The sequence below is a fragment of the Dendropsophus ebraccatus genome, unplaced genomic scaffold, assembly GCF_027789765.1.
Source record: "Dendropsophus ebraccatus isolate aDenEbr1 unplaced genomic scaffold, aDenEbr1.pat pat_scaffold_543_ctg1, whole genome shotgun sequence".
In the NCBI taxonomy this organism is placed as follows: domain Eukaryota; kingdom Metazoa; phylum Chordata; class Amphibia; order Anura; family Hylidae; genus Dendropsophus; species Dendropsophus ebraccatus.
In genome coordinates, this window is record NW_027210144.1 from 36289 (window position 1) to 60630 (window position 24342).

General features: G+C 46.6%; 1 protein-coding gene across 1 annotated transcript; it reads left to right on the forward strand.

Annotated features, from left to right (window-relative positions):
- Window positions 1-1066: 1066 nt before the first annotated feature.
- On the forward strand, window positions 1067-24114 carry LOC138777284 (up-regulator of cell proliferation-like). Its single transcript, XM_069956272.1, has 2 exons — window positions 1067-1145; window positions 18803-24114. Exon 2 carries the CDS (start codon window positions 18812-18814, stop codon window positions 23504-23506), a length of 4695 nt encoding a protein of 1564 aa, XP_069812373.1. The 5' UTR covers window positions 1067-1145; window positions 18803-18811; the 3' UTR covers window positions 23507-24114.
- Window positions 24115-24342: the final 228 nt, after the last annotated feature.

Genomic DNA, 24342 nt, shown 5'->3' on the forward strand with positions numbered 1-24342 from the left:
AGATATACAAGCTGCGGGAGAGCCAACTGTGCCAGCACTGTGAGCAGGGAGCCCTAGAGGATGTGGCCCACTTCTTGCTACACTGCAGCAAATACTCATCCACCAGGGTCACCTACTTCCAGAGACTCTCCACCATCATCCAAGACTTCTCCACCATAGATGAGGAGAGGAAACTCCACATTCTGCTGGAGGAAGAGGAGGCCACCCTGGAAGTAGCTGCCCAGTATGTCTCCACCTGCCACCAGCTGAGAGAATCCTAAGACACTATATTCCGTATATCACCAGCAGATGGCGCAGTATCCACACTATATTCTGTATATCATCAGCAGATGGCGCAGTATCCATACTATATTCTGTATATCACCAGCAGATGGCGCAGTATCCATACTATATTCTGTATATCACCAGCAGATGGCGCAGTATCCACACTATATTCCCTATATCACCAGCAGATGGTGCAGTATCCACACTATATTCTGTATATCACCAGCAGATGGCGCAGTATCCATACTATATTCTGTATATCACCAGCAGATGGCGCAGTATCCATACTATATTCCCTATATCACCAGCAGATGGCGCAGTATCCACACTATATTCTGTATATAACCAGCAGATGGCGCAGTATCCACACTATATTCCCTATATCACCAGCAGATGGCGCAGTATCCATACTATATTCCCTATATCACCAGCAGATGGCGCAGTATCCACACTATATTCTGTATATCACCAGCAGATGGCACAGTATCCACACTATATTCTGTATATCACCAGCAGATGGCGCAGTATCCACACTATATTCTGTATATCACCAGCAGATGGCGCAGTATCCATACTATATTCTGTATATCACCAGCAGATGGCACAGTATCCACACTATATTCTGTATATCACCAGCAGATGGCGCAGTATCCACACTATATTCTGTATATCACCAGCAGATGGCGCAGTATCCATACTATATTCTGTATATCACCAGCAGATGGTGCTTTTTTGCACACAGAACAGAAAGTGAAAATAAGTCAGGGTGTTTCTCGGCAGACATCTCAGCAGATCCTCACATCTCAGCAAAGAGATCACCGTCCACAAGGAGATCAATAAGGAGATCACGGTCCTGGGGAAAGTTCACCTGATGACCTCAAGTAAGTAAGATAGAATGTGATATGCTGCCTGCAGCTGCTGGGAACTACAACTCCCAGCATGTCTTGATAGGAAAAGCCCTGACACGTTGCCTATAGCTGTATACACACATTGTCTGCAGCTGTGTATATAGTTGTCTATCTGTATGTACAGGAGGTCTCATTCCCCAGATGCCTCTGTATATAAGGAGGAAGCAGAGGAGAATGACATCTTCTCTTTTAAATTTAAAGTGTAAGGCCCCCTTCATACGTCCGGAAAAACCATGCGGATTTCCGGACCCATACACTCTAATTACTCACGGACACCCTTCCGGATTTTTCGGGAAGGGTGTCCGTTCCGGAAAATAAATCCGGAAAAAATAGGACATGTCCTATTTTTGTCCGGAATTCCGGCCCAGATGCCCCCATAGAAGCCTATGGGAGCACCGGAGTCACGGGCACTTTCCTGGGGAGTCACAGGGCGCCGCCCGATCACCCCGCTGCGTCGCCCCCCCCCCCCCCCCCCCCCCGCCGGACCGAACAACAGCTATGAGCAACCAGGTCCTCATTGTTAATGGCGGTCGTGAGGTGGCCCACCAATAAAGGGGTATTCCCCCAAGAGCTAAAAAATTGTAATACTTCCAAACCTAGCTGGTCTTACTCACCAAGTCAATATAATGAAGATAGGAAAATACATGTTCCATCATGCAATGCTTATGCCTGATGACGGTGAAGTAGCAAAGCCGAGATGATGATGGCGATGATGATTGTGTAGCAGAGTTGCGACGGTGATGATGGTGTAGCAGAGCTGAGATTGTGATGATGGTGTAGCAGAGATGGTGATGGCGGCCACCGGGTTGAGAAGCCAGGGGAGGTGGGGTGTGTGGGGATGCGGCATGGTGTCTCTACAGTGCTGTGCCTGGGTAAGATGCGGGGGGGGGGGGGGGCGGGGTTAGTTGCCATGGGCGGCCAACGGGACACATGGGGGGGGGGTTGTTGGGTGCTGAGGGCGATCTCTGGGTCGGTTCCGGGGGGGGTTACCGGGCGAGATATGGGGGGGGGGGGGTAGGTTGCACAGAATGTATGTGCGCGGGTGAGCTGCAAGGGGGGGGGGGGTTAATATCGAGCGTGCGGGGCGGGTGAGCTCCGGGGAGAGGGGGAGCACACGGTGGGGGAATGGGGTTACACACTTTGTGTGTGTGGGGGGGGGGCTGTGTCAGAGAGAGAGACAGTGATCAGCAGCAGCATCTGTCACTGTCTCAGTGTCCTTTACTTCAGTGGACTGGGTTAGAAGCGCTAACCCAGCCCATTGAAGAGACGTGATCCCGACACGGAGGGTGGGGGCCAGGAGCAGGGAGCGGTGTTGAAGTTTCGGGTTTTATAAATGAAACACATAAAAAGAAATAAATGTATTATATACCGTAGCATGCGCAATCGTCCGATCTATTAAAATAAAACAATATTGTTCCCACACAGTGAACGGCGTAAACAAAAAGTGGTAATAAAAATAAAACGCCAAGATTGATGATTTTTAGTACATTTTATTTTTTTTTAAATTAATAAAAATTGATTAATACGTCTCATCTACACAAATAGGGTACTAATAAAAACTAGAGATCATGGCGCAAAAAATGATGCCCCATACAGCCCCATATATAAAAAAATAAGAGTATAAGATATAAGAGTGACTATAGGGTCATTGTAATCACACCTATTTGCAAAAAAGTTTTGCTGTTAGCATAAATAGTAAAACATTAGAAAAGCTGTAACCTGGGGGGCGTGGCTAGCGGCGCATGGCGGCGGACGCTTGAAAGAGCAGCTCCGTCTAGACCTTAGCGGCACAAACCGGCAAACAACCCGCCGAAATTCACGGACCTGCTGCCTTGGGATACACCGGAGCTCACCCTCACCTCCATGATAGCCGTGAAAAAGAAGAAGAAGAGCCCGGTAAAACTTACTCAGTTCTTCCCGGCCCTAGAAGGCTCTCAAGATGGCGCTGGCGGCTGCTCTGAAGGGAGACAATCTAGCGCTCAGCAAGGACTGGCACACTCTCTGAGCACTGGCAGCGCCTCTCCAGCCTCGGATTTCTCAGGTACCGACAGTCTGGGGTCCCCCTCTGCCCCATCCTCGCTTACTCCTAGTAGCCACAACCGAGGCGCTCCAGTTCCTGTGACACGGAGCTGCATGCCACCTCATGTACCACTGTCTCCAGCAGCAGCTCCGCACTACACAGGGCAGCATGGAGGCCCACCTGACACGGCACCGCTTACAGAGACGTTTATGCGGGGCCTTATCACGGACCTAAAAACCTCCCTGCAAGCCGAAATTAGAGCTGCGGTAGCCTCATTGCATAAGGAAGTTTCTGATCTCGGAGGCCGCACGTCCCACATTGAAGGGAAAATGGCGGAATACGCTGTGGCGCACAATGAAATTGTGGATGCTACTACCGACATGGATGACAGGCTTGCTGCACTACAACTTAAGATAGCTGACATGGAGGATCGCTCCAGACGTAATAACTTACGTTTCCGTGGCATTCCTGAAGCGGTCAAACCTGAAGACCTGCATACCTTTCTGACTGATTACTTTGCAGCCCTCCTCCCACATGCTGAACCTCTTGACCTCACCATTGACAGGGCTCACAGGCTGCCTAAGCCCAAGAACCTGGCGGCATCCATCCATCCATTCAAAGCTAAGGAACAGATATCAGAGGCAGCACGCAGCAAACCCAACCTTCCTGAGAGGTTCCAAGATATTCTTATTTTCACTGATCTGTCTGCAGCTACTCTGGCGAGACGGAGGGAATTTGCCCCAGGAACTAAGCTTTTGAGAGACCATGACATCTCCTACAAGTGGGGTTTCCCCGTAAAGCTCATCATTACCTATCATCAGGGCCGGGACAAAGAGTAGGCAGGGGTAGGCGATGGCCTAGGGCGCAAAACTACAGGGGGCGCAGTCTGGATGGGTAATTAATTTTCTTACCCATCCATCCTGTCCCCCGCTCGCCCGCCAGCCCACCCTGCACTGTAACCAGGGCCGCAGTGAGGGGAGTGCTGTAGGGGCCAGGTGACTCACAGAGAGGGGACGGTGCTGCTGGCTGTATACTGCATTGCTTAGTGAGAAGAACAGACTATTACAGAGCTGTCCTTCTCACTAGGATGCAGTCTGGGGTCGTGCTCCCTCCCCTGTCAGCAGTCTGTAGGTCTCACCGGCTCTCACCTCGTGGCTTCAGTCTCCTGTCTGTGCAGGACAGGAGGGGGAGGGGCGGGAGAGCATAGTGCCGGTGAGGAGGACGACAGAGGAGCTGCAGGTGCTGGGAAGATAGAAGGAGATCCCTCATGAAATGTAAGTGCCTGCATGGGAATGTGTGTGTGAGAGTGAGTGAGTGAGTGTATGTGTGTGTATCCCTCCCAGTACTTGCTGGCAGTTGTAGTGTTGTCACAGGTTAGCTGTCAGCCTGTGACAACACTACAACTCCCAGCATGTACTGACAGCTTGCCTGTGACAACACTACAACTCCCAGCATGTACTGACAGCTAGCCTGTGACAACACTACAACTCCCAGCATGTACTGACAGCTTGCCTGTGACAACACTACAACTCCCAGCATGTACTGACAGCTAGCCTGTGACAACACTACAACTCCCAGCATGTACTGACAGCTTGCCTGTGACAACACTACAACTCCCAGCATGTACTGACTCCCAGGATCCCAGTGCATGCTGGGATTTGTAGTGTTGCCACAGGTTTGTAGTGTTGCCACAGGTTGCCAGTACATGCTGGGAGTTGTAGTGATGTCATAGGCTGTCAGTGCATGCAAGGAGTTGTAGTGTTGTCACAGGTTAGCTGTCAGCCTGTGACAACACTGCAACTCCCTGCATGTACTGACACAACACTCATCCATACCGGTACTACTACACCCCTTATCTATACCTGAACTACTACACCCCTTATCTATACCTGAACTACTACACCCCTTATCCACTCTACCTCCACTACTACACCCCTTATCTATACCTGAACTACTACACCCCTTATCCACTCTACCTCCACTACTACACCCCTTATCTGTACCTGAACTACTACACCCCTTATCCACTATACCTCCACTACTACACCTCTCATCTATACCTGTACTACTACACCCCTTATCCACAATACCTCCACTACTAAACCCTACCTAAATGGAGGCACAAAGAAGATCTCCTATACTGTATGGGGGCACATATTTGGCAAACCAATTTATATGGGGTGCTTTGGGGGCTTGTCTACTACATGGGGGCGCAGGGGGAGCACTGGCACAGTGGGAAGCAATACAGTTGCTGTCTCAAACCTTCCCCGCTGCTGTGTGATCCCGTGTCTTGCTAAAAAACATTTTTATCCCAGGGAGGTGGGTCTGTGACGATGTCTGTGCACGCCCTGCTCTCTGGCCACTGCTGTATCTTCAAGCTGCCACGTCCTCCAGAATAAGTGACAGCTGGAGGAGTGGAGACGATCTGAAGATGCAGCAGCCATAGAGCAGGGCGTGCACAGACATTGTCACAGACCCACCTCCCTGACACTCTCAACCTGTGATAAAAATGTTTTTTAGCAAGGCACCGGATCCCACTGCAGTGGTGAAGGCATGTACAGTATGTGTTGCAGTAAAATGATAGAATCAGTCGTTTGTTTTTCAACATGCTTGAAAGACAAACGACGCAACGATCAGCCGACATGAACGATGTCGGCTGATCGTTGCCTACTATTCCACAGGACGATTATCAGCCGAATATGGCCCGACAATCGTTCCTTGGAATAGGGCCTTTAGGGAAACTGACCGCCGATTCTGATAACGCTGGGTTCGGGGGGGGGGGGGGGGGGGGGCGCAATTTGCCTTCTCTGCCTAGGGCACCAAAACTCCTTGTCCCGGGCCTGCCTATCATAGCTCCAAATATGTGGTGAATACCCCGAAGGAACTTCGCCAACTTTGTGAGGAATGGCTTCTCCATCCACAGGATGACTCTTCTTCCTCCCTGTCCGCCCCTGGTGTACGCCGCCTCGAGGAAGAATGGATTACAGTGGCTGGCAAGAAGAAACGCAAGACTAAATGAAGGATCTGCTCCCCATACTTTCACAACTCCTCCGGGTGCCTGATCCTGTACTGGTGATCGGTACTTTTGTTCGCATGGACCATGGGTTGTATAGGTTGCATCAGTGGCCTTAACCACGTGATTGTTTGATGCCTTTTTGGGTTTCACCTTTTTCCCCCCTGTACGTTTTCGTACACTATTCTTCTACACTTATAACTCAATTTCTGCAATGGTTAGAGTTTTACTTAGATTGTTAGTATGTTTTTATGTTTGTTTGTTTTTGGCCTCAGCTACACCCATTCCTAATAGCATTATCATTTAGTGCCTTTATGCTTCTGTCTAATATGCTGATGCACCTCCCCTTGCCTCCCAGTCCTCCCAGTCTGGCATCCACTTCCCATTTTCATTATGGGTATCAAGATTTTATCAGTTAATGCACATGGATTGAACTCTCCATATAAGCGTTCCAGATTATGGAATGAAGCTCGTACATCCAACGCAGATATAATATGTGTCCAGGAAACACATTTGTTGGAGGCAGATGTGTGTCGCCTTAAGCATAAAAAGTTTCCTCATATATTTGCTGCCCCTGCGCCTAACAAAAAAGGCGGTGTGGTAGTTGCAATTAAGGATACTGTCGCCTTCTCTATCAAAAGTGTAGAGGTGGATGCCAATGGGAGATCCCTCATAATGGTCTGCTCTCTTAACAATGTTATATACACCCTGGTAGTACTGTATAGCCCTAATGGCAAACAACTCCCTTTTCTCCGCTCTACCCTGAAGAAAGCGAAAAGTGTTAGCGAGGGTCACCTTCTGATAGTGGGCGACTTTAACTGCACGTTATGGCCTTCTGTTGACTCCACTTCTGCCACTGCTGTCGCTGAGCCAACTAGATTCTTTTCCCTGATCTCCAAATCGGATCTTTATGATGCCTGGAGGGTCTTAAATCCGACTGCTCGAGACTTTACTTTCTATTCCTCACCGCACCAGATATACACCCGTATCGATTATTTTCTGGTAGGTAAATCACTGCTTCCCCTTGTTGATAAAGCTGATATAGGGATTATGTCCTGGACTGACCACGACCCTATCTCCCTTGCGCTCAAGGAACAATATCCCCACCACCCAGCTACCTTATGGAGGCTCAACAATTATATCTTGCAGCACCCTGAATACCGTACCCGAATAGCAGCCAATAGTGAGATTATGTTAGTGCGATGCCCTGGCCCCTAGGGGCCACTCCGCAGTATACAGATGTTGTGAGGGTGCAGGAATCGGGGCAGCTGTAGGAGAATATTGTCACGGTGTAGGCACGAGGGTGCTACAGCTGGAAACCGGGCTCCTGACCGTGCGGGAATACTGGGCATGCGATTCTTCGTTGTCCTTAGTCAGGGCACCAATGATCACACCAATGCCAAGGTTCAGAAACAACGGTAGTTGTGTATTTATTGTAACGGTGGTAACTAGTAGTAACAGTCTCTCTGGATGCAACCGGGAATAAGGCAATCTTGAATAAAGCAAAGTAATGGGTGATGCTGCAATAGGCTGCGAGATAAGCGTGCTGAATAATGGGAGTTGCAGTGATACTGAAGTAGAGATGCTGGGTGGAATGAGACCTGAACGAAATACCCGCTGTTGATGACTTGAGAAGATGATGATGAGAGGAACTGAAGAATGACTGAAGAATTGACACCCAGACGAGAATCTTGAGACTTGAGACAGGAACACAGCCAGTGGACTGGAGCAGCAGAGCACACAGAGGCCTCTCTCTTTAGCAGGGAGAGAGAGGACTAACACACAACCTATTCCCTTTGTGGCAGGGAATAGACTGAGGTAGCACAGGAAGTCACATGGTAACCCAGCCAAAAGCTCGATGACCATTGGTGTTACCATGGAAGCAGGGCACAGTCACGTGACATCCAGCCATTGCATCATCACACCATTAGGCATATGCAGAGGAATATACATGAGAAATATTATCCTTGAACACTAGGAGGCGACATAATACCATTAAACACTGATACCTGAATATCTATGCAATAAATGACAGGAATGGCAGACCTGAATACCGCAGGGGTGACACAATACACGCAGTTTGCAGTGGACCATAGCTTTCCGGAACAGAACTGTTTATACTAGAAATACGAGCATGAGAATGGCTGTTCCGGGACACTGCATACCTCCCTACTAGAAATGAGCCGACCTCGGCGAACCACAAGCTGAGGTAGATGTGGCCGAATGAACATAGAGGACCAGGACAACAGGACAAGAGGAAGGAATGTTAGTGTAAGTGAATATGCAGATGTGTGTTTCCCACGCTCAAGGCACAGGTGACGAGAGATATGAAGAGAATGAAAACCCTAGTGGCAGGACTTCACCTAGGGGTGCCTAACGTACTCTGGTTACAGGTAGTTAGTGCGTGGACCATCTGACATGGAAGCCAGGACAACTTAACTGCTGGCGGGCGACCCTCCATATTCCAGTCAGTTTGACAGTAGGTTTCCTGTATAAAGTGTTACCCTACTGGAGGAGAACTGTGAAGACCTGTGTATTCCCTTGGCGTGTTTGTGAAATGTCTTGGATACCTGGAAGAGAAAGAATAAAATAACAAAAGCAAGCATACATTTGGGGTACCCTCATACACACCACTCAATCATACCACACAAGCACTCCATAGGCCGAACACACGAAAAGGCATCCAAGGTGCAATGTGTATGGACAAGTGAAAATGTTGGAGTATTACTATGTGTAGCAACTACTATGTTGGGACAAGACAGAGGTGAACAAACACTGGAAACAAAAGGAAGGGAAATACAAAAGACAACAAATACTGCGAGGTCCTGAGGAGAACTGGCTCACATAACTTTGAAGACATCTGAAGAAAACTGGTTCAAATAATCCTTCCAGCTGTAGATATGACAATAATACACAATAAGATTATGCATGGAGAAAATAGAAGATCCTTCTGAAAAATACACTTTTTAGAAAATACACTTGTAGAAAATACACTTTCTCTGAGGCTATAGATATAAATATGTAGACTGACTTCTTTACTCAGAGGAGGAGGAAACTGTCTGACTCTGACATGAGAATATACATTGTGAGAAGAAATACTTTTTCAAAAGACACACTTTACTCTGAGACTATCTAAATGACTTGTCTGCTTACTCAGAGGTAGGAAAATATATATATATGACTCTGACAAGAAAATAGACTTTTGACTACTGAAGTGCAATACTGAAGTACAATCATGAAATGCAATGATAACCCTCTGACAATCACATACTCTGGAAAATGCTTTAGGAAGGAATGGGTTAGTGTCTCTGTGTGGTAGAGTCTCTTTAGGCAACATAGAACATCGTCCATGTAAAGGCTCTGGGACAGGCACTGAAGAACAATTTGGGTCACTAAGTGTCCATCAGCACATAGCTGGTTAGTACAGGGACTTGATCAGGAGGACCAGGCACGAACCTTGAACGTTGCATAACACTTTTTTAATCACACAGGAACAACAACAAAACAGGAGCAGCACACAAAAAACAAAAAAAAAAAACAGTCATAGAACCCAGCTCTTGGGAGGACACTTAACGGAAATGTCCTGGAGGACCCCAAGTGGTCCCTCTCTTCTTCTCCCAGGGGTGATACCGGGAGGAAGCCGGAGCAGGAGCATCATCTGCCGCGGTGGTGACCACGAGGCTAGGGGTCACGGTGGTCACAGGAGAGACAGTAGGGTCCACGGTGGTCACAGGAGAGACAGTAGGGGCCACGTGGTAGGTGATGGTAGTGGAGGAGACAGCAGCTTTAGCCACAGCAGGGGAAGGAGCGGTGCTAGCTGCCGAAGTAGATGGGCCCGGAGTAGCAGGCGTGGTGACAAGTGAGCCCAGGGGTTTGAAATCAGGCCAGTCCTCGTCCCATTGCTCTGATGGAGAAGGCAGGAAGGGCCGTTGTATCGGATTCTTAGGCCGGGTGACTGCTGCAGCCCATCGACCTTTTGGGGACCCTATCAGGGTATACTCAATGACCTCTCCAGGAGTCAGGTTGTTAAGGTAGGCTGGCTGGTAATCTCGCATCACTGCACGCCTGTTGACCAGCACTAGCAGTCCGGTGTATGAGTCCATTACCAGACCATAGCCCCTCTGCTTGTCAAATTTTGTGACAGTCCCCCTTCTCTCCAAAGGAGCTGCACCTGGCCTGGGTCTTTCCAATTTGTGGATGAAGAGCCGCTCGGACGCGGCATTAGACTTCAGGTAGGGGGTATATGGATGACCCCAGAGTGGGGCATAATCAGGATAGGGCACTGATGGCGGTGGTTCCGGCACTAGGCCGGCTTTGGTGGAGGCAGCTTCGCTGGCGGTAGTAGCTACGGGAGACTGCCGGGCATTAATGGAGGCTGCAGGCGCAGTGGTAGCCATAGCGGGGGCAGCTTTAGTGGCGGGCGGAGGGAGGAAGAGAGCCCGCTGTATATCCTCTACTAGCTGCATTACTTTGGGCTCCCGGCCAATACCCATTGTGGCAGGGGCGGAGAATCACGCCCTGGAGGCCGCCATAGGCCTGGAGATATTGGGCCCTTAAAGAAAGTCTTACCCCCGGGGTCAGGATCTGGAGGCACCGGTGAAGACCTGTCCAGGATCCGGTCGTCCTCGGAAGAAAGCGATAATCCGGTGGAGAAGGTGTAGCGGGAGGAGCCAGAATGCTCAGGGCTGGAGGCACCGCTGAACCCAGAAGACGTCTCCTTGTCGCTGTCAGGGGAGCTTTGAGCGGAGGCCCGGCTTTGATCCCCGTCTTCGGACCGGACAGATCCCCAACTGCTGTCACTGTCGGAGGGCAGCGGGGCTAGCAAACAGGCTGGATCGAGTTCGGGCAGAAGCGTAGGAAGCTCCGGTAGAGAAAGCACGGCAGCCGCGAAGTTACACTCCTCACAGGACGCCATCTTGCTACGCACTGGCCGGAACTTGTAGCAGGAAGGGGAGGAGCTCCAGGCTGGAGGATCCGGTTCCAAAGTCTGCCTGGCAACAGTGACGTCATCTGGCGCAGGCAGCCAATCAGGAGTATTCAATGCAAAGTCTATGGCGCCGGCCGATTCCCGCGCTTTGGCAGCATGGCAATTAACCCCCTCCTCTCCGGGGTATGGCGCAGCCAGAAATTGAAGAAGACGGCGGCCATCTTGTGTACAGTTCAGGGCCCTGAGTGTCTCAATTATCCCCATGGCGATATAGCAAAGTCTCTTTGGGGTTTCGGCACAGTCTTGGGGCACACAATGCAAACGTAATCCTGTTCGTGACGCCAAATGCGATGCCCTGGCCCCTAGGGGCCACTCCGCAGTATACAGATGTTGTGAGGGTGCAGGAATCGGGGCAGCTGTAGGAGAATATTGTCACGGTGTAGGCACGAGGGTGCTACAGCTGGAAACCGGGCTCCTGACCGTGCGGGAATACTGGGCATGCGATTCTTCGTTGTCCTTAGTCAGGGCACCAATGAACACACCAATGCCAAGGTTCAGAAACAACGGTAGTTGTGTATTTATTGTAACGGTGGTAACTAGTAGTAACAGTCTCTCCAGATGCAACCAGGAATAAGGCAATGTTGAATAAAGCAAAGTAATGGGTGATGCTGCAATAGGCTGCGAGATAAGCGTGCTGAATAATGGGAGTTGCAGTGATACTGAAGTAGAGATGCTGGGTGGAATGAGACCTGAACGAAATACCCGCTGTTGATGACTTGAGAAGATGATGATGAGAGGAACTGAAGAATGACTGAAGAATCGACACCCAGACGAGAATCTTGAGACTTGAGACAGGAACACAGCCAGTGGACTGGAGCAGCAGAGCACACAGAGGCCTCTCTCTTTAGCAGGGAGAGAGAGGACTAACACACAACCTATTCCCTTTGTGGCAGGGAATAGACTGAGGTAGCACAGGAAGTCACATGGTAACCCAGCCAAAAGCTCGATGACCATTGGTGTTACCATGGAAGCAGGGCACAGTCACGTGACATCCAGCCATTGCATCATCACACCATTAGGCATATGCAGAGGAATATACATGAGAAATACCATCCTTGAACACTAGGAGGCGACATAATACCATTAAACACTGATACCTGAATATCTATGCAATAAATGACAGGAATGGCAGACCTGAATACCGCAGGGGTGACACAATACACGCAGTTTGCAGTGGACCATAGCTTTCCGGAACAGAACTGTTTATACTAGAAATACGAGCATGAGAATGGCTGTTCCGGAACACTGCATTAGCACTAATGACACGGGAGCAGTGGCTAATGATGTACTGTGGTGCGCCTTTAAAGCTGTGCTCCGAGGACAATTTATTAGCCAAACCTCTTATGACAGGAGGATTAAACAGCGGCAGCGGTTGGCATTACAGCTGGAGTTGGCAGACCTCCATAGGCAAAATATGATATCATTTTCCAGTAGTAGAGCCTCCGCCATCTCTGAGGCACACGCTAAACTCCACACTCTTAATTTGCATAATTACGATATGGCACTAAGGAAATTGAAAATGACATACTATGCTCAGGGGAACAGAGCAGGAACCCTCTTGGCCAGACAATTGAAGCAACGTGAAGCTAAAGCTTGCATACCTTTCCTGTCTGGAGAAGATGGCACAAAGGTGTATGACCCACAAGGCATAGCCAATAGATTCGCTGAGTATTATGCGAAATTGTATAATTTGGGAGAGGATAGCACCACACCTCAGCCGTCCAATGAAGCCATTTCCGCCTTCTTGCGGGAGGCAAGACTTCCCTGTCTCTCTCATGAACTGGAACAATCCCTCACGGCTGAATTCACACAGGATGAAGTATGGTCCATTATAAAAACCCTCAAGGCTCATAAATCCCCTGGGCCTGATGGCCAAATTAATTCTACAAGACCCATGGTAATCTAATAACCCCCATGTTAGTAAAACTTTTTATTGATTTTGCAGCGGGAATGCGACCCAGGGAGGAGATGCTGGAAGCGGTAGTGGTCACTCTACCTAAGCCTGGGAAGGCCCCGGTGACACCACCCAATTTTAGGCCTATATCCCTACTTAACAGTGACCTAAAGATATATGCCAAATTGTTAGCACACAGGCTAAGGGACGTCCTGCCCGGCTTAATAGCGGCAGACCAGGTGGGTTTCGTGCGGGGTCGTCAGACCCTTGGCGTAACGCGCCGTTTCTTAAATATTATATCCCAGACTTGTGCTGGTCGAACGCCTTCTCTGCTTCTCTCTCTGGATGCAGAGAAGGCGTTCGACAGGGTGCACTGGGGGTATCTCCACTCGGTCCTGGAACACTTTGGATTTCCCCCTAGAATCATTACTGCTATAATGGCCCTATACACTGGCCCTACCGCCAAGGTATTCACTTCTGGTGCACTATCCTCCTCGTTTACTATCACCAATGGCACTCGCCAGGGGTGCCCTCTATCCCCTCTAATATTCGCCCTAGTTATGGAACCCTTTGCCCAACACATTTGCCTATCTCCAAATCTTAAAGGTATAACCATTAATTATCACGAGCATCGTATCGGCTTATTTGCCGACGATGTCATTATCTCCCTAATTGACCCGTCCACCTCATTGCCGGCAGTTATGTCCATAATCAAGTTAGTTATTACAAACTGAATGTTACGAAATCCACAGTATTGGATATTAATGTCCCCCCCCCCAAAGGCTTTTCCCCTTCCAGTGGTCCACAGGGGAAATAACGTATCTAGGCATCATCCTTACTAGGTCCCCCAATAAGCTAATATCCCTTAACTTCTCTTCGTTAATGGCCCAAATCTCTAAAGAAATTGCTAATTATAAATCTCATGGCTTGGCCACATAGCCGCTGCAAAAATGATATTACTCCCCAAAATTTTATACTTATTTAGAAATCTACCAGTACTTATTCCCCTCCCAATTATTCGCAAATTGCAATCCACCCTCATGTCCTTCATTTGGCAACATGCTAGGCCCAGGATCCCGGCATCAGTACTTTATCTACCAAAACACCTAGGAGGCCTTGGTTGCCCCTGTTTACTCTCCTATTACAGATCTACTCAAACAATGGTGGTTGCAATCTGACACCTGGCCCCAATGGGTAGGCATAGAAGCACAAATAGTGAATAATCCCAATATGCGTAACTGGCTGTGGTCTTTACACTTATCAGCATCACTTCCCAAGAAGCACATCTCCCCTTCCATCTCTGCTAGTGCCAAACTATGGGTGTCAGCTAACCCGACCCAGCTCCTGTGTCCCTTGCGTCTTAAGGACCTGCCCCTTATGGCCATCCAAGCAGTAATCAAGGATATTGATTTCCACAAATGGGTAGCTGCTGGTATACATACCTTGAAGGATATATATGATACAGATGTTCTCCTCCCGTTTGACTCTATAGCATCTAAATATTCCCTTCCGAGGAATGACTTCTTTAAATATCTGCATTTACGCCACCTCCTGTCCACACTCAAGTGGACATGGGATTCCCCCTCTACAGCTTATGAAAAGTACTTTAACGACCCAACCCAAACTACTAAAGGGATTTCTCAGGCCTACACTAACTTAATTGCACTTATGACACCTATGAAATTCCTCTTTCAACCTAAATGGGAATCTGACTTGGGGAAGTCATTCAAAACTTCACAATGGAAATTTATATTTCAGCTCCCCTACAAAGTCTCTAAATGTGTCAAACACCTAGAAGCGTCCCGTAAGCTTCTCTATAGGTGGTATTATACCCCCTATAGACTCTCCAAAATTTATCCCCAAGCATCCCCAGTGTGCTGGAGATGTGGTAAACAAGTTGGAACTTTGCTCCACATTTGGTGGACATTCCCCATCTTACAGCCCCTGTCCACTCCAAACTCTCTGCAATCTTACCCTTCCCGATTGGGTGGGGACCGGAGGTGGCACTTCTCTCTCTGGGTTTGGAGGACTTCACTATGCCTCATTTAACCGTTACCTTTCATATCTTAACGGTTGCCAGAACAGCTATAGCTTGGCATTGGAAGTCATCTAAACTACCAGACGTTAGGTCTATTATGACTACTGTGAATTATAACAGAACTATGGAGGGTCTCGTAGCACGCCGGACAGGCGTATATGAGGGATACTTGAAAAAATGGGAGCCGTGGCCAGTAGATGCTTCGGCCCCAGCACTGTGACCTTGAAATGTACTGTTCTCAGGTATAGATGTTGGGGTATCACCATTAGGATTTCTGTCACTGGCGCCATACTTTTACTTATTATTATACTTTGGTATGGGTATAAGTAGCTGATTGTTTACTAGTTCTGTTTCCCCGCCCTCTCCCTTCCCTGGCCATCAGTCAACCTCTGCCCACTACCCCTTACATCCTCCCTCTTTCCTCCCCCTCCTTTCCCCCCCCCCCTTTCCCTTCCTTTCCCTGGCCACCTATTAACCCCTGCCCTATACTCCCCCCCCCTCCCTTCCCCCCCCCCCCCCCTTTTTCCCTTATCCCCACCCTTGTTATTGCAGTATACACTGTTACACATTGGAATTTAAATTGTTCATTTTATTGGCTACGTGTCGGTAGCGGATGATTGATATGCATCAAGTATGTAACTTCTATGTTTCTCCTGTCTCTTTTACAAAAACAATAAATAAAGTGTTATAAAAAAAAAAAAGAAAAGCTGTAACCTGCATATCGCTGTATTCAGACCGACCGACCGATAAAAGGGTTATAGCTCTTAGAAGGTGAGAAGGAAAAAACGCAAAACTGAAAATTTGCGCCTTGTTCTTAAGGCCATTTCGGGTTTTGTCCTTAAGGGGTTAAAGAAATCCAGAATCTTGGAGATGATTCACTTAAAGGGGTTATCCAGGATTAGAAAAGATGTTTTCTTCAAAAAATAGCGCCACCATTTTCCTCTTGTCCTCAGCTTGGCTGTAATATTGCAGCTCAGTTCTATTAAAGTTAATAGAGCACACTTGCAATACCACACACAACCTGGGGACAGTGGTGGTGCTATTTTTGCAAAAAAGTATCATGTCTATATTAGCTAAGACGGGAATATCCCTTGAAGTCATTTAGCAAATTTGTTACTATTTGTGCTCAGAGTTATTTGATGCTGTTTTCTCCATTCACAAACAGGGCCCAAAAGAGAGTGACTATAGGGGGCAGTAGAGGCTGTAATGGTGGCAGGGTTTGTAGAGGTTGTTGAGGTTTAGAGCAGGGGGTGGCAAATTCGTGGCCCTCTAGTAGTGGCAAGAGTACAGTTCCCATCATATTTAGCTTTAGCTGTCCAGATGGGAATTGAAGTTTTGCAATGGCGGGAGGGTCGCAGGTTTCACACCTTTGCTTTCGAGGTTGCAATAGATGTATCAGTTGTAGGTGCTGGAGTGTAGTACTGTAGCTAAAGGTAGTAGTGACTACAACGTAAAGAGTTGTAGAAGCTGTAGGGTTCCGAATGGCTGAAGGGGCTGTAGTGGCTATGGTTGCTGTTGTGTTGTGTAGAGGCAGGGCCGGCTCTAGGTTTTTGTGGGCCCTTGGTCGAGAGCGCCTCAGCGGGCCCCTTTGTATAGCATACCTCGGGCACACCTACCAAATAAAGTTTGACAAAATACTGAAAAAAAACGTAATTCAGTAACTCACAGGTGACGTCTTCTTTGATCTAAGGTGTCACTTTCCTTTTCCTCTGCATCTGGCCCGGACCACCATGATGATTTCTTCAAGCTACAATTCTTCTCTTCAGAACCTATCGGACAAACATCTTAGGCTCCGCACATTTCCAGCAACTTCCTTCTCTTTTTCCCACTCATACAGTATATACCACCTATACACCCATACAGTATATACCACCTATACAGTAGTAACTCCACTGTTTGGTGTCATGTGCAGTAAAGTAAGGAGGTTTGTGGGTCCCGTGCTGTGCCCCCCATATAGTAATAATGTCCCAATGCTGTGCCCTCCATATAGTAAAAATACCCTCTGTCCCCATAGTAATGTCCCCTGCCATGCCCCCATAGTAATGTCACCTGCCCCCATAGAAATGCCCCCTGCCCCCATAGAAATGTCCCCGGCCCCCATAGAAATGCCCCCTGCCCCCATAGTAATGTCCCCTGCTCCCCATAGTAATGTCCCTGCTCTGCCCCCATAGTAATGCCCCCTGCTCAGCCCCTATAGTAATGAGCAAAGGCGGGGGACGGGTCCTCTTCTCCCTTGTGTGCGCCTTGTGGATCCATCAGCAGGCGTGATGACGTCATCGCTCTGCGTCTGTTAGAATGGACTAGAATGGAGTTGCTAGAAGGAGGTCGTCCCCCTGGAGTCTGTATTCTAGCTTCTTCACCTTAGATCAGGCTAGAATGGAGTTACAATCAGGAGGCATTACATGAGGTATACCATGGGGAACTACAAGTCCCAGCATGTCCAGCCTGTTATTATAGGAGATCAGAGGACATCACAGGAGGAGATATAAGAAGAGAACTACAACTCCCAGCGTGTCCAGCCTTTTATTATGGGAGATCAGAGGACATTACAGGAGGAGATATAATAGGACTACAACTCCCAGCATGGACAGCTTGTTATGGGAGATCAGAGGACATCACAGGAGGAGATATAATAGGACTACAACTCCCAGCAGGGACAGCCTGTTATTATGGGAGATCAGAGGACATCACAGGAGGAGATATAAGAGGACAACTACAACTCCCAGCATGGACAGCCTGTTATTATGGGAGATCAGAGGACATCACAGGAGGAGATATAAGAGAACTACAACTCCCAGCATGGGCAGCCTGTTATTATGGGAGATCAGAGGACATCACAGGAGGAGATATAAGAGGACAACTACAACTCCCAGCATGGACAGCCTGTTATTATGGGAGATCAGACGACATCACAGGAGGAGATATAAGAGAACTACAACTCCCAGCATGGACAGCCTGTTATTATGGGAGATCAGACGACATCACAGGAGGAGATATAAGAGGAGGACTACAACTCACAGCATAGAGGGGAGATATAAGTGAGCCCTCATGTCACATGACAAAGATCACAGGTTTTTCATCCACCAGCATCCTCTCCCGTTCTCAGCCCCGCCCCCTCATGACGTCACCGCAGGTCCTTCCCCATCTCTGTGCAGCAGGCAGGGCAGGTCCCCCGGGTGTCAGCGATGCAGACCCCGAGTTGGGGGGGTTGGTGATGTGGCAGGCGTCTGGCTCACTGCTCGGGCAAGTGCCGGGGGGCCCCCTGAGCATCCGTGGGCCCCGGCACTTGCCCGAGTAAGCCGGGTGCTGACGCCGGCTCTGTGTAGAGGGGTGCAGGTGGTGGTGTAGCACCCAGTAAGGAGATGAGGGAGCCCTTATGGTAAAGACGCTATGTCTTTGGGGTGCAGATTTTGGGAGTGTGCAGACAGATGTCCTCACCTCCACCTATAGAACTTTGTGTAGAATGCAGAACACAGATCCAATAAAATATATGTCTGTAAATGTAACATCTCTTTATTTTCATCTTGTTATGTCCTGTTTGTTAACCTTTATGGCTTGTATAGTGCTCTGGAATCAAGGGAGCTTTAAAAATAACTAATAATAATTTAGCAACTAGAGACTGAATAACCACTTTAATGCACAATGTTAACCTATTACTTTCTTTTTTATTTTAACTAGGATAAACGGATGGATTGCTTACTGTCCAAACTCCGGCTGGAGGAGTACCAGGACTCCAAGCTCAGTTTAAAACATGTGATGTGTATCGTGAAGGACAACGTTTGTGAATCTACTGCTGAAAGTTTGCTACCATGGAACTTTATCGGAAAACTTATCGCGCTGGATGGAACTGCACGAAGTACCATGATGGATGACCGTGAAGATGCCGACATAAGTGGCTTCAGTACAGAAGATGAACTCTTTGGAGCCACTGAGATATCATCTAGAAATTGCTATAATTCTGTACATCCCCTGGATGTCCTATGTGCTCTTCTGCGTTGCTCCGACAGCTTTCTACAACAAGTCATTTACTCCAAAATGTCCATGTGCCAATTTGCAGTTCCTATTGTGCTTCCTGCTGATGAGAAAAAGCCATGTACCTTTCTGCTATGGCCCATGAGAGACATTATAAAGAAGTGGAGACCAACATCATTACTAAGCAGCAAAGGATTTAGAGAAGAGAACTTGGTGAACATTTCTATGCCAATCTTCTCATTTATGCGATTTGGCAATTGTAGTCTCTCAAAATCCAAAATCCTCAACAACGTCCTTAGTCCAAACTATACTCATCATGACTTTTTTGTGCATCAGGACATTGAATGTGGATATCATCCTCGAACAGCCTCAGAAGGTGTTCTTGAGCTTTTCTGGTACTTTCCCAGTGGAAGCCAAAGCTCGGATGTTTTTCACGATCCAATTGCTGTCATGAATCTACGTGGAGACCCAATATCTAATTCAAAGCAGTTTAGTTTGATGACCAAAGTCTCTTCTGCCATTTTTATTTTTGCTGAGGATCTACAAGAAAAATACTGGAGAATGTTGGGGAGTACTGTGTCAGACAACCCAAATCTCTATCTCATTATTACTTTGCCTAATGACAAATATGGCCAAGAAGAAACCAAGAAATTTCTACGCAAGTTAATGACATCTCTAAACTTGACCAGTAAACACATCTTGGTGAAAGATTCAAAGAGGAATCAGGCTGAAATTGTCAAAGAGATACAAAATCTTATAAGAAGTTTGACCAAGTCGTGTCCTAAACCAATAACATTAGAGGAAGTTGCCGACACGGCAACTAAACTTGGAATCTTTGTAGATGAAAAGTTGGAAGAGTGTCAAAAAGGCAAGAATCTATCCATGAGAATAACTGGTCAAATCAATGAGATTTCATTGTATAAGAAGCAAATATTGTCCCTGCAGGGAGATCTGTGGAAAAGGATTACTAAAAATGAAAAAGAACTTTGTAGAATGAAGAAACATGGTGATGTTGATGCCGAGACCTACAAGTCAAAGCTAAATGGACAAATGATGGAGCTGCGTGGACAACAAAGCCGCCAAGAACTTCAGGAAGACATGAAGAAGTTTTTGTTTGCGCTTACTAACCTGTCTTATGTTGAGAAACGTTATTTCTTAAAGTGGATGAACATATTTCTTGATGATATTGCACGATCAAACCTAAAAGAATTACAGACTGAGTATTTGCAAAACTCTACCTGTGTGTCGGTACTGAAGCAAATAGATCAGAAGATGTCTGATAGCTCCCTTGGACTAGAACATTTCATACGTGAAGTGGGACAAATGCATGAATCACAGTTTTTTAAACTGAATCATAAAGATACTGGAAGAAAATTCTGTGACCTCCCTGGATTAGCTGCCGACCTCCTGTTGGATGGGTTCCAATTGGAGTTAATTGATGGAGATTCCTCCAACATTCCCATACAGTGGATAACTGATGTCCTGACCGAGCTGGATAAGAAGACTGGAGGACGATGTAGGATGAGGGTGATAACTGTGCTGGGAGTGCAGAGTACAGGGAAGTCCACCTTTCTGAACACCATGTTTGGTCTACAGTTCCCTGTGGCCAGTGGACGATGCACACGAGGAGCCTTCATGACTCTCATTAAAGTAGAGGAGGACTTACAGGATGAACTAGGATGTGAATTCATAATGGTGATTGACACTGAGGGGTTGAAAGCTCCTGAATTAGCTTCTCTGGTGGACAGCTATGAACATGACAATGAGTTGGCCACCCTAGTGGTGGGCTTGAGTGATATCACCATCATTAACATATCAATGGAAAATTTCGCCGAAATGAAGGATATTTTACAAATTGTGGTCCATGCATTTCTCCGAATGAATAAAATAGGAAAGAAACCCAGCTGTTATTTCGTTCATCAGAATGTTAGTGATGTGTCTGCTCCTACCATTGGTTTAAGAGACAGGAATAAACTCTTGGAGCACCTGAATCAGATGACCCAAGCTGCAGCAAAAATGGAAAAATTGGATGGGGTAACAGCTTTTAATGATATCATGGAGTATGATCTTAATGAACACACGTGGTATATTTCTGGCCTCTGGTATGGCACTCCACCAATGGCTCCCATAAACACAGGCTACAGCGAGGGGGTTCTTACATTCAAAAAATATTTGCTTGAGTTCTTGAAAAAGAAAGTACAGAAGCCTCAGAGCATCCCAGAATTTCTAGAGTGGTTAAAAAGCCTATGGAACGCAGTGAAACACGAAAAATTTATATTCAGCTTTCGAAACAGCCTGATAGCGGATGCCTATGACCAGCTGTCAGTAAAATATTCACAACTGGAGTGGAACTTCCGAAAAGAGATATATAACTGGATGACTGAAGCGTTGACATCCATAAAGAATGAGCAAATAGGAAATCTCGTAGAAGCATTGGATGATATAAAACTGTCAACATCAGAAATAGTGAGAAGAGAGGAGAACAGAATGCACCAATTACTGGATACATATTTTGATTCTGAGCTGGAAAATGCAAGTCTGGTGGAAAAATACAAAGAGGACTTTTTGAAAAGTATAGAACATCTTGGGAAAGAGCTTAAAGTGGAAATAACCAACAAGTGCGCAGAAGCCTCTCATATCCGAAAGACAAAACGTAAGATTGAAGATTTAAAGGATGGTTACATCTCACAAATGGAAAAAAAAGTGACATCACTTCTCCACTCATTTCGGGATAGAAAACTGGACATTAAGGAGCTTGAAAAAGAATTCAATACCATGTGGGATGATACAGTAAGAGGCCTTCAAGTCAAATCTATAGCAAAGCAAAACATTGACCAAATCATGCTTCAACAACTGCGCAGGGATATGAGCCACAAGTCAGGTGCCATCAATGAGAAGCTGCTGAAGATCAAGACGCTTTATGAATTTGCAAAGACAACATATGAAGTGCGGGATGAGCACATTGATCTTAAATGGTACCAAAAATGTCATGACAAAATCTTTCACAAATTCCCCCAAAAATTCTATAAAGAAGACTACAGCTTTAAATCAAAGCAGTTGGCAGAAGACTTGGTGGAGAAAGGCTTGAGATACGTGGACCATTGCTTGAAGATGAATGAGAATTACCACGATACGTTTTGTTTAGAATTACTTAGAATGGTCAATGAAAGGCTACAGCAGAAAGACGTGAAGAACCTGCACACCACAGACCATTATGAGCTGGACCTCAAGCTTCTACTTTTAGGAAAAGCAGCCCCTATGTTTCAAGAAATGCACGACAATTTTGTAAACCTAAACAATCCAAATTTAAGCCTGGAAAACTTGAAATCTGAATATTATTCTATTTTCAAAGACGTATTCCAGAAGAAAGATGAATGCAAAACCAGGGCAAAACGCTTCTGTGAGTTGTGCCTCAAGCCAGCCATAGTGCAGTACGTGAACCATCATCTCGGACAAGAGATAGTCAACGACATACTGAATGGGGATGACAACATGAAATATATGAGCCGCACCTTCTTTCAATTGCGGGTGCTCTCTAAGCTTCTTGAAGACCATTCATTTGAGCAATACGTCAAGTACATCAATAACTATGAGCGTTTTGTCAAGGAACGAATCTTAGATTTCATTAAAGAGCATTATGAAGACCCCAAAGATTTGCAGTTATTGCAGTCAAACATAATTTCATCCATCCTAAGGAAATTAAGAGAAATTCTTCACAACCCCCAAGTACTGGAAAGTGGAGATGTTGCAGAATTCCTAAAAAATCTCTGTAAGATGCTGCACAAGGACTTAGTCATCTCACAGGAGGATCTCAAGGTGATCGTTTTTCAGAATTCAGTGCCTGTAACTCAGTTTGCAGCTGGTGTCGAGTCTTTTCTTTCTGGCCTTAGAGAAGACATCTTGTCTGAAATGAGACATATAACCATTGAGTCCATTCTTGACGTCGTAATCCTAAAACCTGAAGAAGAATTATTTAAGAAGGTGATTGGATGTGGGAAGCAGTGTCCATTCTGTAAAGTCCCGTGTGAGGCCGGATCTGTGGAGCATACAGAGCACTTTGCCACTGTCCATCGTCCTCAGGGTTTGGGCAGATACAGATATGTGGACACTAACGTGCTGTGTTCCTCACTATGTTCTACAGACGTTGTTACCGAGAAGTCATTCAGGAACTCAGATACTGAATGGAAGTTCCATCCCTACAAAGATTATCGTGAGTTTTATCCAGACTGGATGATCCAACCCGATCCCAGCATCCACGCATCCGACTACTGGAAATTTATCTTTAAAGAGTTCAATGCCCAGTTTGCAAAAGAATACAACGCAAAACCTGCAAATCTACCCAAAGACTGGTATAACATAAGCAAAGATCAAGCACTTGAAAGCCTTAGGGAATCATTTCGTTCAAAATAAATTCTTCTCTTGTAAAATAAATATACACTTAACTTTGGGAGTTTAGATTATACAGGTGTAAGTTTGGGAGTAAGAGGAGGGAGCACGGGTCCAGGCTGTGAGGAGATTTAGCCAACTGGTGACTCAAATTTTCATTGCATATATGTGCGTGTGGGTGGGCTGTAGGGCTTAAATATATATATTTTTTTAAAGTTGTAATCATGGTAATTTGGGAAATTTAAATTGAATGAGAATAAAGAGAGAAAACACAATTAAAAAGACAATTTTAGATTTTTACATCTAATGATTGTACATGGTGCATTATGCTAAGTCAATGTGTCGTGACAACAGAGTTGGATTACTGTAACATATTGATGAACCTTCATGCACTCCAGGAAGCGTCACTGTTTCCTGGAGTTGTGTTTACCTTTTATTGTGCATATTAATCTATATTATGTCTTGACGAAGGACCAAGTGTCAAAAAATGAGTTGGCATGTAAAGGCAGCATGTATCAGACGGCATCCACTACTACTGTGAGACTGAACAGATGGTAGCTGAAGCTATGACGAAACCACTACCCAAATGCAAGTGGACCAATGCCATGGGACTAACGGAATAAGTAGTTGTTAAGTGGGGAAGTTAGAATATTGCTTATTAAAGGGGTACTCCACTTAATAAAATTTAACCCTGTTCAACCCCAAACCAAACTATAAGCTTGTTTGTAATAGGTTTCTATTACATGAATTGGACCTTTTGTCTGCAGCCCATCCTGACTCCACATGGTCTTGGCTCCTCTGTCCTCCCCCTCCTTTCTAAGACCAAAAGTCACATAAACTCGGTCTATTCAGTTGCCAGG